Below are 13,964 nucleotides of genomic sequence, written 5' to 3' on the forward strand. Positions count from 1 at the left end.
TCTGGCAGAGATGAATTGGATTTTTTTTAGAGTTAGATGATTATGAAGAGGGAATTTATCAAGATTCAGTCATACTACCAACTCACTAGTGGTATAATAGAGTCTGAAATAGGTGAATTAGCTTCTTACTAAAGTCTGAAAGAGATGAATTGGATTCTGTTTAGAGTTAGATACATACGAAGTGAGAATTTATCAAGATTCAGTCAGACACACACACTACTATCAGCTCAAAAGCGGTATATAAGAGTCTTAAATAGGTGAATTCGGTTTTTACCTACATAGGATGGAGACGAATTAGATTCTTTTAAGGGTTAAAGACATTCGCAGTGAGAGTTTATTAAGATTCAGTCAGACACAGACGCTACTATCAGCTCAAAAGTGGTATACTAGAGTCTGAAATAGATGAATTAGGTTTTCACCAAAGTCTGGCAGAGATGAATTGGTTTTTTTTTAGAGTTAGAGGATTATGAAGAGGGAATTTATCAAGATTCAGTCATACTACCAACTCACTAGTGGTATACTAGAGTCTGAAATAGGTGAATTAGCTTCTTACTAAAGTCTGAAAGAGATGAATTGGATTCTGTTTAGAGCAGTATATAAGAGTCTTAAATAGGTGAATTCGGTTTGAGTTAAGGACATATGAAGTGAGAATTGATCAAGATTCAGTCAGACACAGACACTAGTATAATCTCATAAGTGGTATACTAGAGTCTTAAATAGATGAGTTAGGTTTTTTTTTTTACCTAAGTTCGAGAGAGATAAATCAAATTCATTTTAGAGAATCATGTGGGAATTGATCAAGATTCCGTCAGGCACAGACACTACTATCAAATAACATTTGGTATACCAGAGCCTGAAATAGCAGAACTAAGTTTTTACAAAACTGTGAGAGAGACAAATTCGATTTTCCTTAAAGTTAGAGATATAAAAGTGGGAATTCATCAACATTCAGTCAGACACAGACACTGCTATTAGCTCAAAAGCGGTATACTAGTCTGAAATAGGTGAATTAGGTTTTTACCAAAGTCAGAGGGAGACGACTCGGATAATTTTTAGGGGTAGAGATATATGAAGGGGGAGCTTATCAAGATTCAGTCAGACACCAAAACTACTATCTGCTCACAATTGGTATGCTTGAGTCTGAAATAGGTGAATTATGTTTTTACCAAAGTCAGAGAGAGATAAATCGAATTCTCCTTAGTATTAGAGACATATGAAGTAGGAACTGATCAAGATGCAGTCGGAAAAAGGCATTACTACAATCTCACAAGCGGTATAGCAGAGTAATAACTTCATTCAAGTTAGGTTTATCTAGGTTCTCGTAGCGTGTTGCGCTAATTAGGTAAAAACCTAATTAACCTATTTCACACTCTAGTATACCACTTGTGAGCTGGTAGCAGGACTGAATCTTGGTAAATTCCCGCTTCATATGTCTCTAACTCAAAAAAAGAATCCGATTCATCTCTCTCAGACTTTGGTAAGAAAACCAAATTCATCTATTTCAGGCTCTAGTAAACCACTTGTGAGCTGATAGTAGTGTGTGTGTCTGACTGAATCTTGATAAATTCTTACTTCAGATGTGTCGAACTCAAAAAGAATCTGATTCGTCTCTTTCAGACTTTGGTAAAAACCTAATTCTTCAATTTCAGACTTCTATTTCTATAACAAAGTAGTGAGTAAATATTATTATTGAAATAACAAAATTTAGAATATCATCATAAAAATTAAAATGAATGATTTAAATCCATTCCACAAGATACTTTATTACGTTTCCTCTTGGCATGACACTTGTTCCGTTTTTGGGTTCTACATGAGTTTTAACATAGTTTTACCTACAATCGCATTACACATTTCATCATTGGTATTATTGGGATTCATTGACAATATCTATTGATGTATGATCAATGGTAGAAATTATGTTCACATGCGCTTTAATTTTTTAGTAATTCATCTTTATATCCCTTTGTTATATTGTCTGCCAATGTCCTTTGTATTCTGCTTTCGATTTCACTGTTTATTACCATACTGTTGTTACATGATTTTTAGATTGGGCTCATTGACAAGATATTCATTATGACATTAGTGCAGCATTAGGCCTTTCTTTTTCCTTTGCTTTCATTTGAATACTAATACCAGAAAGACGGCAATAGGATCTATCAACAAGTAACGTACTACCAGAATCAGGAACAAGATGTTTACCCTCATCGTCAAATATTAGTTTTATGTCTGCATTCTCTTTGATCACTATCATCTCTGGAAATGATACTCTCACATATATGCCATCATGAATATTAAAACTTTTCGGTACTCCATTGACATTTAATCCCTCACGTTCAAGATAAGGCATGCAAACATTTCCAATAAGATCCTCACTATTGCTTGTATTATAGTTCAATTACTCGTATTTTTCAGTATTCAACGCAAAGATAGCGTTGTCATGTGCTCATACTTTCTTGGAATATTTCCTCTCCAGTTTTTTAAATATGATGCAAGTGTTTATTATTCTAATATACAAAAACATACTGATAGAAATCATTGAATAAACCTGGTGGTGTCGATGACCAGCCACAGAGTACCACTGGGGAAGCCACATAAAAAAAATCACCAGTCCAATCATTTCCCCCAGAGGGCTGTCGTATTATCACTTAATATTTATACTACTTTATTAATTTCGACTTTATGCAACACCCAATACTAAGTATTACTTTTCAATAGGCTTTATTATATCATTTCCCTCATAGGGTTGCCGTATCATCGCTTAAAATAAATATAACTTTATTAATTAAACTTTATGTATACCCCTATACTAAGCAATATTTTTGAAAAGGCTTTATTCTATCATTTACCTCATACAGCTGTCGTTTCATTGCTTAAAATATATACAAATTTATTAATTTTGACTTTATGCATACCCCAATACTAATCAATACTTTTCAAGATTTCAAGATTTTTATTTTTTTCAATTTCTATTTTTTCGTTTTTTTTCTTTGGCGAGGGGAGTGTTGAGAGCCCCCTTTGAGGTTGAGACATGGATGACCAAGGACTGACGTGTCATTGCTTAAAATATATACGACTTTATTAATTTCGACTTAATGCGTATTTCCATTGCTAAGCAATATTTTCAAAAAAGGCAAAAAATTAATTCATATAATTATCCTGACTTAAATATTTAGTATCATAATAACTAGTCACTCCTTTTATTCAGTGAAGATCGAATATTTGCTAATTATGCCTTGAGAGGTATATGTAAGTCATTCACCCAAAAGAGTCGGATATCTGTCTGGACAGCAGGTCATGTATGCAGGTCAATGCTCTAGATTGGCATAGACAATCTTTAGTGTCCAAATAAGGGTGTAAGTTCTTTAGTATAGGGAAGCATTAATGCCCAAATAAATTTTTGCCAATCATTTATGGTTTAGATCACCTTTCATTAGTCCCATTAACATTTTTTTAGAACTATCTCAACTGTAGCTTTATTTAACCGAACGATATTTAAGTTGAAATAAATATCGTAGAATGTCATCCTCTACGGAAGTACAGGATGGAAATACAGAATATCACTCTGTAAATTCAAACGTGTAAAAAAAAGTAAAAATTACCCTCTGTCTTAGTTCTCTTTCGGTTTCCAGGTCTTCTTGGAGGAGTCGGACACGATCCTGAAAAAAAAACTAATATATTAGAAAAAAATAAAGCAAAAGAACAGTAACGAGTGAATTACACACAATAAAAACAAACAGATAATGTAGCCTATATTCTTGTATTATTTAGTCTTCATTTACATACACGGGAAGCGTCAGATGATTTGCCTCCAACCACAGATAGCACTCCCGGCCGAAGGGAGTGATTTAGGAGATCGATACCTGCGTAACGCAGACCATTTGCCAGCATGCCAAAAAGTCTTTTTTTTTCTTTTCTTTTTTAAATTAAATAAGAACACTAGATTTTTCAACCGCAATAAAAAGCAACATCAACACTTACAAAGAACAGAAATTATTCAATATATGAGAAGCCTGGCCCCTCCTCAATACCTTGCTCTTCATATTATAGTTTATTAGCACTTTGAAAAAGCTTCTTATTCTAATTAAACGGCCCGTGTGTTTCAAGATTTGTTATTAAGGAACTGGGACATAAAGTGAAATCTTCCCGAAAAGAACAAGGTGTTGAAGAGGGGCCAGCCCTCTCATATACGTAATAATTTTCGTTCATATTAAGTTTTTATGTTTCTCCTTACTTTCAGTGAAAAAAAATTGTTTTTTTTTCATTTTATTTCTGACTTTAAAAAAAAATACCAGGCCCCTCTTCAACACCTTGTTCTTTTCGGGAAGACACTCCCTTCTATGTAAAATTCCAGCTCTGCAAAAAATTCCTCCATAGAAAGTTCCACACACGTAAACTCATACCCCTGAATCACTCACCCCCCCACAACCTCAGAAAGTTCTATCCTCACTAGAAAATCCCATCGGAAAATTAGACTTGGAAAATTCTTCTTAGCCTACGTTCATTTAAAAAGATTTGTTTTTTTTTCTATTTAATTCCTCATTGTTTTTAGATTATGTGAGAAATCCCCTCCATGGTAATTTCACCAGAAAACTCGATCTCCCCCTCCCCCCCCCCCAATGGAAAGTTTTTCGCGTGGAAAATTTCTCCATAGAGATTTTCATTTACAAGATATCCCACCCTCACGCTGAAAACTCCATTTGAACAATTGCTCTGGAGCATCTCCACATGTAAAACTGAGTCACCAAAGATAAATAAAAATAATTTTATTTATGAATTTTGGTAGATTCAATCCCCTGGAAAGCTTACCCTCGGAAACTTCTATCCTCATCACAAACTCGCCCTGTAAAAATCAATCCATAAAAACGTCTGTATGATTCCCAATAAAAGATACTTTGTGTAAATAGTGGTTTCATAACCTACAGCCTTTTCTCCAGAGTCTGCAGAGGGTTATGTTGTCCCCAAAGGAATAATTGTCAGACCTTTCAACTATGCTGAACAAAATTATTATCACAAAATTTTGAATGGATGAATGTGGGGGAAAAGGGCGTGGGAGAGCGGCTGGTTGCCATGTAACATTTTTGATAAATTATAAAGGGCACTAGAATATTTAACTTCCGTTCGCCAAACCCCTATCCAGATCTCCTAAAATCATTGGTTCGACACAATCACCCCTGGGAAAACCAAATAAACAAAGGAATATACACACATCCGTAATCTTTCTTCTGGTAAGACATACAAATTCTATATTTTCGCTGATGGGAGCTTGAACCTTCTACATTAGGCTTCTCTAATGGTACGATATTTCTTAAAGATTCATTGACTTTTTTGGGGTGTTTTTCTCCTTCTTCAAAAATCAGGCAATTTTTTTCGGGCTCGTAGTTTTTGATGAGTAAAACTTAACTTAAAGAATATGAAAAACTTGGAATCAGCATAAAAAGCCGATTCTTTTGATGTATCTATTATTGTCATCAGAATTTCATATTTCCGAGTTTCGATTACAATTACCACGAATTGTTAAACACATCAGTTTACAAAAACAAATGCCGCGAAAGAGCGCAACAATTTTCGACGTAGTCTTTTCCATTTTGCTTGATGACAACTCAGCGTACATGAAAGAAACTTCGTAAAACCCGTTTTCTCCCGCTCAAATTCACAAGGAGGTCGGAGACTATGTCTCGGCAAACCAGCGTTTCCTAAACAAGGTAATGCTGTTTTACCGCACGAAAAACGATATTTACCGATAACAAAAGGGGAAAAATATGCTTATCAGTTAAAATCTGACTACCATCATTGCAAGGTAAATCAGCTCAATACCCAGCTTTTACAATATTTTTTTTTTAAATTGTGTCCATAATTGACACTGTTCTTGAAAAATAAGATAAAAATATACTAACCTATTTGAAAATTGTAATTTTAGAGCAAGCTTTCTCTTGCGAGGAAAGAGTTTGGCTGACCAAAAAAAAAAAAAAAAAAAAAAAAAAAAAAAAAAAAAAAAAAAAAAAAAAAAAAAATCATATTAATCTACGTTTCCATAAATGCCATACCTATAAATAATTTCTCAGGCAGCATTTTCGCTTTTCAAAATTCTATTGGAATCGAGTATTTCATAGTTGTAATCCCAAACGATGTATCAGACATTTTCTTACTTCAAAACTAATTGCCCTAATTACTAATTTTCAAATTATTCAAAACTAATAATCGTTTGCTAAGCTGTTTTCAAAGGAACTATCAGCAGGATCATGCATTTTCAATCACAGTTCATCCTTCAGATCTACATTGTATTGCTGAACTTTGAAGCTTCTCCTGTCGAGATATACACACACACATAATTATGACTTTTTCTGTATATCCTTGTTTTACCACATAAACCTATTTCCAGAAGTTTTGCAATGTATATTTCGAGTATCCCTTTGAAATAGCAGGCCCACATACAAGTAAATAGTGCTGGGCTATTTCTCGGTACATAGGCAAGTGTACCGACACCTGCCGTTGAGTTAACCAACTAATTTCTTCGTTGAAGAAATTAATTTGGCATATCTGTTAGCTTGCAACAATCAACCTGTTTTCAGCTATTATTCATCATAGGAAGAGTACCTTGCAATTTATATGCATATTTTTTCAGAAGGACATGACTTTTACAAACGAGAGCAAAAGTAGTTAGAAGACACAGAATATTTTCTGTCAACCACAACCAAAAAGAGTTAGTTACCAAACGTGGGAGATTTTTAACTAGTCCAGAACGAAATATAGATGGGATCAGTGCTATAATTACACATTGAGAAAAATAGAAAATACATTCCAAGTAAAAAAAAGCACTCAAAAGTATTTAATATGTTTGCAAGATTTTTAATATTCATTCCAGTTCTTGTGATTAGTTTGTTCTCTGAAAGATCCTACTGAGCTTTTCAAATCCATATTTAAAAAAATTAATAATTTTAAAATACAAGAGAAAATGTGCGGCCCGTTCCTAACAGTTTGTTCTATATTTTCCCTATAGCTGAAACATAAAGAAAAGAAATTGAGGAAGAAAAAAAAACATGAAACACAGATGCCTTAATACTGAAAGAGGAACAACAAAACTGGAGATTACACTTTCTGTTGGCTTAAACCAAGGATCTAAATTAAAATTTAAAGTCGGTGCCAAAGATCCAGCGTTCCAAGGAAAATGATACAATGCATCAAGACCTGACCTAAATAGACAACACCCACTGAAAAAAGCTCATATATAAGACTGTATATCGACAAGGCCATGAAGGGTTGAAATAAAATTTACTTTTAGTTTTTTCACTTAATATAAAAAATGATCCACCCTTTTAGGTTTGACCTATGTTATGAAAGAAAAAGGGAAACGGTAACAGAATTAATCTAAAAGAAAAAGAATCTCGATCATATTCAGAGCCACCAAGAGGGGAGCCGGATAATAGAATATGGGAGCTAGACCACAAGGAAAGGAATACTTCGGCCGCCATCCATACTGGTAAAACATACATAAACATGCAGTAAGGCTACAGCCAGTGTCTCCCAGGGGTCTAATTGGCTATCCAAATCTCGATTCCCCCCCAAACCCTAGTTTGCCCCTTCAGGCGAAATTTAGTTTCTTCAGAAATCTTCTCAAAACTACCCCCCCCCTCCTCAAAAATAACAGCGGTGAGAAGAATTAAAAGAATGCACTGCGATTGTAAAACAGAAAATACTACTTCTTAAATTTAAGACCCCTCCCCCCAGTTTAAGGTAAAGAAAGCTAAGTTTTTTAAAATCTCTAGGAAGGAGCCACATTAAGAACATTATGTTATAATCATGAATATGTATGTGAAATTTACAGTCACTGCTTGAAATTCACAGTAAATCCCATAATATGTAATCAGGCTGATATTATTTGTTTACCGTGCCACCAAAAGCCTCTTAAAGTTCTTGATTCTGTTTTAAAGTCAACCAAAAAATTTGCTTTGATTACTCAGTAAACATCTACATGATGGGTAGAGTACAAAACTAAATTTTGTGGCCCACCATATTTAAAGCAGGACAAGTTAGGATCAAGAAGACTAAGTTGTATATCCTTAGTTTATACGAAGACGAGTAGTTTATACGAAGACGAGTGCTTATTCGAGACATTTTTTCGGTTCCCACTGCAGAAGCAGAATATGTGGTAATTCAGTAGAGATTCCTTTCAAAACTCACATAGAATAAGTTTTTTTTTTTATATCGACTTTTTTGAAATGCAAACATAGAAGCTCTTAAGACTAGTTTTAATGCTCATGGTTGCAACGACAATACATCCTAGCAAAGAGTAAACCACGGCCCATAGTAGCTGGAAGTTTAAAAATACATTTGAAAAAACAAAATCTAGTGAAAAAATTGCCGTTTCTAGTTGACTCAGTAGTAATTACTATTTCGAATAATCTTAATAGTAAAGTTTATTGTGAAAGCAAATTAATAGGAATTTCTGAAATCCCTCGAAAATAGCGTCAGATTGAATGTAAACAGCATTTGCATAACCATGCCATGGGCAAAAACTTTAGATTTTAAACTTTGACATTAGAGTCTGACAGATTGAACAACCAGAAAAATCACTTTTTTACATGGAGAATTTTATAAATTCATCTTGGTAACCCCACCATAAAAAGCCAATTGACACCGTAAGTGCAGGTTTTGGTGTCATTTCCATGATCATAATTTCCATGGTTAAAAACCCTAAAAATAAGGTTTTCAAAACTCCCTCTTGTATACTCCCCCTACTAGCACCATTACCAAGTTTAATAAATCGTATAGTGACTAGTAGGACTAGCAGGACTCTACAGTACCGTAAATATATATTTGGTGGCTAAATTCAAACATATTGATCGTGATTATCTACGGTTCTTTTTTAATTCATCTTGGCACAGAAATGGCACCAAGTTGTTGAAAGGCTGGGAACATAAGAAGAATACCGTTAGAATTTCTTTGGCTGAAAACATAAAAGTCTTAATATTGTACACCTCCCCTCCTAGTCATCTTAATAAGTAAAAACTAAAAAACGTGTTATGAAAAAGATCTAAGACCTCATTTAGAATCTAATCCATACATCTACATGTTTAGTATAAATTTGACCAAACAATGCCCTTGTGAGGTAGCATTTGCCACCAAACATGGGACTTTTTTGTGTCGTGTACCATTGAAATATCCAAGGCCGAAGATTCTTAACCAGATGCTTAAAATCCAACTTTTAGATACTCTCCTCTCTGCTCTTTGTAAGTGAAACTTAAAAGACCAGTTTTGAAAATAAAAACTACCTAGTGACAAAATGTTTTCACTCAATTTCAAAACTTATTCAAGAATAAAAATAAATGCCATTTATGCTTATCCTACCACTAAATGTGATAAATTGCAAAAGTGAATTGGGGAATTTTGAAAAAGACCTTGCTTGAAACCCTATTTCCTTTTTCTTGCACCAGCACTAGCGGGGCACTGGGACATCGTAAGGAAGCCGAAATGTGTAACCAAGCGAAGTGTTGGCAATTTAGGGTGTTTACTTTTCCGTCAAGGCGTCAAGGCGTGCATGAAATGGTTTTGATCTTACACACAGCCCCATCATTTGGGGTAAGGGGGAGAGCAGAACCCCCTTAATTCGGATACTTTTCTTGTTTTAGTCTTGCACAATTTATAGTAATACAATTTTTCCGTCTAATCCCCCAAAGTGTTCCAGGAGGCACAAATAACAAAAGCATATTTTTTTACGAAAAGTTCAAAATTCTTTGCAGCATTGCCGTGTAAAAATTACAATAATGAGGATATAAGTTATACTAAATACACATATAAAACTCTTTCAATGTCCTTCAGTTTTCTAAAATCACTATACATTTCCTATAGGAACATGTGTCATAAAGAACTAAATTTTTATCTGTGACTCTTCAAAGATACCAAAAATAATATACGATACCCCTTGAACTCTTTGTGTGACAAAATTGCAGATATTTTTTAGAAGAAGTTTAAGAGTAGAGCAACTTAAAACCTAAATTCAAAGCCATATTTTAAGAAAACTGATATTGACTTTTTAAGTTTCTTCTTCTAGGTAGGAGAAAGATCTTTTTGTATTTCATTAAAAAAGAAAAAGTTTCTTTCTGGAAGTAAAGAGCAAAGAGCAGACAACACTGGCTATACAGGACTTTTGACCGAAAAACGAAGAATAGGAAAAAATGTAAATACAATCAAGAGAACAAAACGAGGGTGATTTTCATCCGGTGAAAAAAAGAAGAATTTTTGAAGCTAACCATACAAAAATCGAGAAATGACTCATTTCTTTATTTCTACGGTACGCTTTTTTTCTGTCTCTTTTTCTTAGTACTGAGGACGGCTTGGAGGAGGCCGAAATATCTGGTTTGTCTTTTCGAATATTTTTCTTTTATTATTACTACTACTACTAATAACTCACTGCAGCACCAAGCCGCCTGAGGCCAACACAGCTACGCACGCTCCTCCTCCAACCTAATCTATTTAAAGCCTCCCTCTTTACACCCTCCCAGGAAGTTCCCATTTCCTTTAAATCCTTATTTATGACATCCTCCCAACCCAGACAAGGACGACCTGCTTTCCGTGTAGCCCCAGACGGTTGGCCAAAAAGGACAATCTTCGGTAATCTGTCATCCTTCATCCGTAGAACGTGGCCTAGCCATCTCAACCTTTCTTTCATTATAGCCCCAGAAAGCGGGATTGAACCACACTTTTCGTACAACCTACTGTTTGAAATACGGTCAGTCAGCCGGGTACCCAGAACAATCCGTAGGCAATTTCTCTGGAAAACATCTAGTAAATTTTCATCTGCTTTTCGGAGTGTCCATGCTTCAGAGCCATATTTGACCACTGTCATCACTGTAGCTTCCAATATTCTAATCTTGGTTTGTAGGCTTATCTTTCTATTCTTCCAAACTTTTTTTAACTGTGAAAAAACACCCTGGCTAAAAATCACCCCCGTTTTGCTTTCTCGATTTTTTTCATTATATTTTTCTTCCTATTCATCAGTTTTTTGTCGAACATTAAAGAGCTAAGTTGAAACTTCACATTACTATATATATATATATATATATATATATATATATATATATATATATATATATATATATATATATATATATATATATATATATATATATATCTTCGTAGTGTATGTGACATATATCTGCAAATCAGATTCAAAGGCTTCCCTATTTTTTTTTAGAATTGTGGAAAAACAAGTGCTTTGCTGAGAACTGAGCTTGCTTGAATTTTTCAGAGAATTATTATTGTAAACTGAAGCTTATTGATTCATGACTGGTGAAATACTATTGATAGCCTTGTAAATTAGTTTTTTTTTTTATTCTGTAGACTATTTACAGACTTCCTACTCTCGATCATGTTTTGTTAAGTCAGATTTGTGTTTGAAAAAAAGAAGAAAAAATATAATGAAAAGCACCAGTCGAAGGCATTTTTTTAGCTACAATTTTGTTTATTTCAGCCTTGTTGAGTTTTCCCTTTTTTTTCTTCGTTTTATTTCAAATGATTTTTATGCTAGAAAAATATATGTAAGCCCATACGCTGTCTTCACTGAGACCTTGATCAACAAAAGCACGCTAAGCAGGCATAAGACTCCTGGCTACAGAAGGTTACATGTTGAGATTTCAGCCGTAGAAAATTTCACCCTCATTTTTGAAAGAGCCCTTTTGATGTATTTCACACTTTGCGCATAAGGACTCGCAACACCGCTCGCAGTATTATCTTTCAAACGTCGATCCACTTCATTCGTGAGAGCTAGTACTTTAAAACATCAACCCAAAGGGAAAAAAGGAGGGGAAGAAAAGCAGGGTTGACCGTATGACAGAAATTTCATTACATTTCTTCAGAATTCCCATCCCTAGTGATTTATCACTATTTCTAGTGATCTGTTACATTGCACGAACAGAAAATCTCTAATCAGCACATAAAGCACTTGATTATCGAAGAAAATCACTAAATCAACCAAAAATCCCTAAAATCTAGTGATTTTTTTTCATCTGGTGGTAGCCCTACACTTCTTTATTTTTTTTTAGTTTAAGATTGAATCTAGAACATTCTAAGGTGATAAATACACAGTTTTGAATTCGTCGAGATCTTAGGTCGTCACCCATTAGGAGTATTTAGGAGTTTCCTTTCCATAGTTACATTTGAAATACTTCCTTATATAGATTACTTTTTGCGGACATCTATAACGTTAATAGAAGTCATTTAGTTGGAGTCACCTCAAAGATACAGCATTTTCGACCATGTGTTTTTCCCCAGCTCTTAATTTCTTACAGTCTGGATAAGATCAGGAAACAGCTCGCTGTCGGGTAAACGTAGATTAACATGTTGATTTTGAGAGTACTTATTGAAAAGAACTCAAAAATAACATGCGAATTACTTTTAGAAACGATTCTAGAAACTTGAATTTTCTAAGAGGCAACGATCATTTTTCTAAAATTAGTAGACACTGAATAAATTAGGGGTTTATAGTTTTTATGAAAAAAAACTTACGTAAAAAAGTAACGTAAATATTTCGTTAAGGCAACTCAAAATTAGGCTGAAGATTAACAAACCTCCAAACGAGAAAGGGCCGACATATCCGAACTATACTCAATGCTGACATCTGTGTTAGCTCCTCCACTTGACCGATAGGTATATTTGGTCGTTTTAGATTTTGTTGAGGCAATAGTACCAGACATTTTGAATTTCACTTAGAAACTCCACCAAAATGTCTCACTCACACACTCCCAGTCTTGCACCGCGAAGGAAGCCTACGGGAAAATACTTGCGATCACAGAAAATGACGCTAATGTTTTCCTACGCACGCGTGAGCTGGATCTGTCAGCCAGTGGTTCGAATCTCGAATTACTCCTTGAATATATAGAGCGGATACCTTTTATAGCTCGTACCTGGCAGGAATACAATATGAATTTCCCTCTTTTTCTCTCCAAACATGCAGCCGGACATAGGCGTCAATTTCGACAAGCATAAAAGAAGAGTAGACAACATTGCTAGTTACTAGCCTAACATTTTTCAATTTCAAATATTTACATGCCTAAGTACCCAAAAATAGGCTAAGAACCATATCGAGTTGTAAGAAACTTTTTTTCATGGATGGAAATATTTCATCTTAGCTTATGGAACAAAAACCAAAAATAGCAGTGCATCAATGTGAATGACTTCTGAACATTAACGATCCGGCCCGAGGGAACTGGGGGGGGGGGGCTTATTCGTGGTTTCGGTTCTTCAAATTACTTATTTTGTTCACACAATTCATCTTTTTTCGCAAATTAATTAAAATTAATTAATTTGCGGATTAATTAATTAATTTCGAAATTAATTAAGTAATTAATATCAAATTAATGAATTTTTTTCCAAAACTCAAATTAATTTCTGCATACACATCTAATGACGACATTTTTTTTATGGTGAAACGTTTTCAAATCATCAGGAATTTCAACTAAACTGCTAAAGATGATCAAGAATCCGAGTTTATTTATCTCCTTTTTTTTTTGCTAATGGTCTTTTTTTTCACCAGGGGTGATCACACCAAAGTCGTGAAATACCGAGATAGGAATCATTTGAACAGGAGCTTAAAAATATAATATCCTGTAAGAAATTAATCAATTAATTTAGTTAGTTTTCTTAATTAATCGAAAAAAAACGTTTTCCAGAAGGAAATTATTGTAAGACAATAAAGAGCATATCAAACCCAAAAGAAGCTTATATCAAAGTGATATAATGCACAAGACTTCAAACAAACAAAAATAACAATGGGTTAACAATCCCATTACGTAAAATGGCTTTCCCCCTCGTCAATAACTCGCTCTATACGCTAAAGTTTGACTATTTGTCATAGCTCTGCTTCTTAAAGTAATAAAACAATTAGTATAAAGAGTGAGGTACTGAGGAGGGAGTAGTTCCATTCATGTAACGGAATAATTTCTGATCATTTTAAGTTTTAATGTTGCTCC

The 13,964-nt window shown here is 34.3% G+C and overlaps 1 protein-coding gene across 1 annotated transcript in view; it reads right to left on the reverse strand.

The window, feature by feature from the left end:
- Positions 1–12,856, reverse strand: part of LOC136033752 (paramyosin, long form-like) — a 66,259-nt gene extending 53,403 nt beyond the window's left edge. Inside the window, exons 1-2 of the mRNA XM_065714648.1 lie at positions 12,564–12,856; positions 3,600–3,656 (exon numbers count right to left, since the gene is read on the reverse strand). Of these exons, the coding sequence (XP_065570720.1) occupies positions 3,600–3,656; positions 12,564–12,689 (183 nt within the window). The 5' untranslated portion in view covers positions 12,690–12,856. The remainder of the gene's footprint in view (positions 1–3,599; positions 3,657–12,563) is intronic.
- Positions 12,857–13,964: the final 1,108 nt, after the last annotated feature.

The sequence above is a fragment of the Artemia franciscana genome, chromosome 12 (assembly GCF_032884065.1).
Source record: "Artemia franciscana chromosome 12, ASM3288406v1, whole genome shotgun sequence".
Classification (NCBI taxonomy): domain Eukaryota; kingdom Metazoa; phylum Arthropoda; class Branchiopoda; order Anostraca; family Artemiidae; genus Artemia; species Artemia franciscana.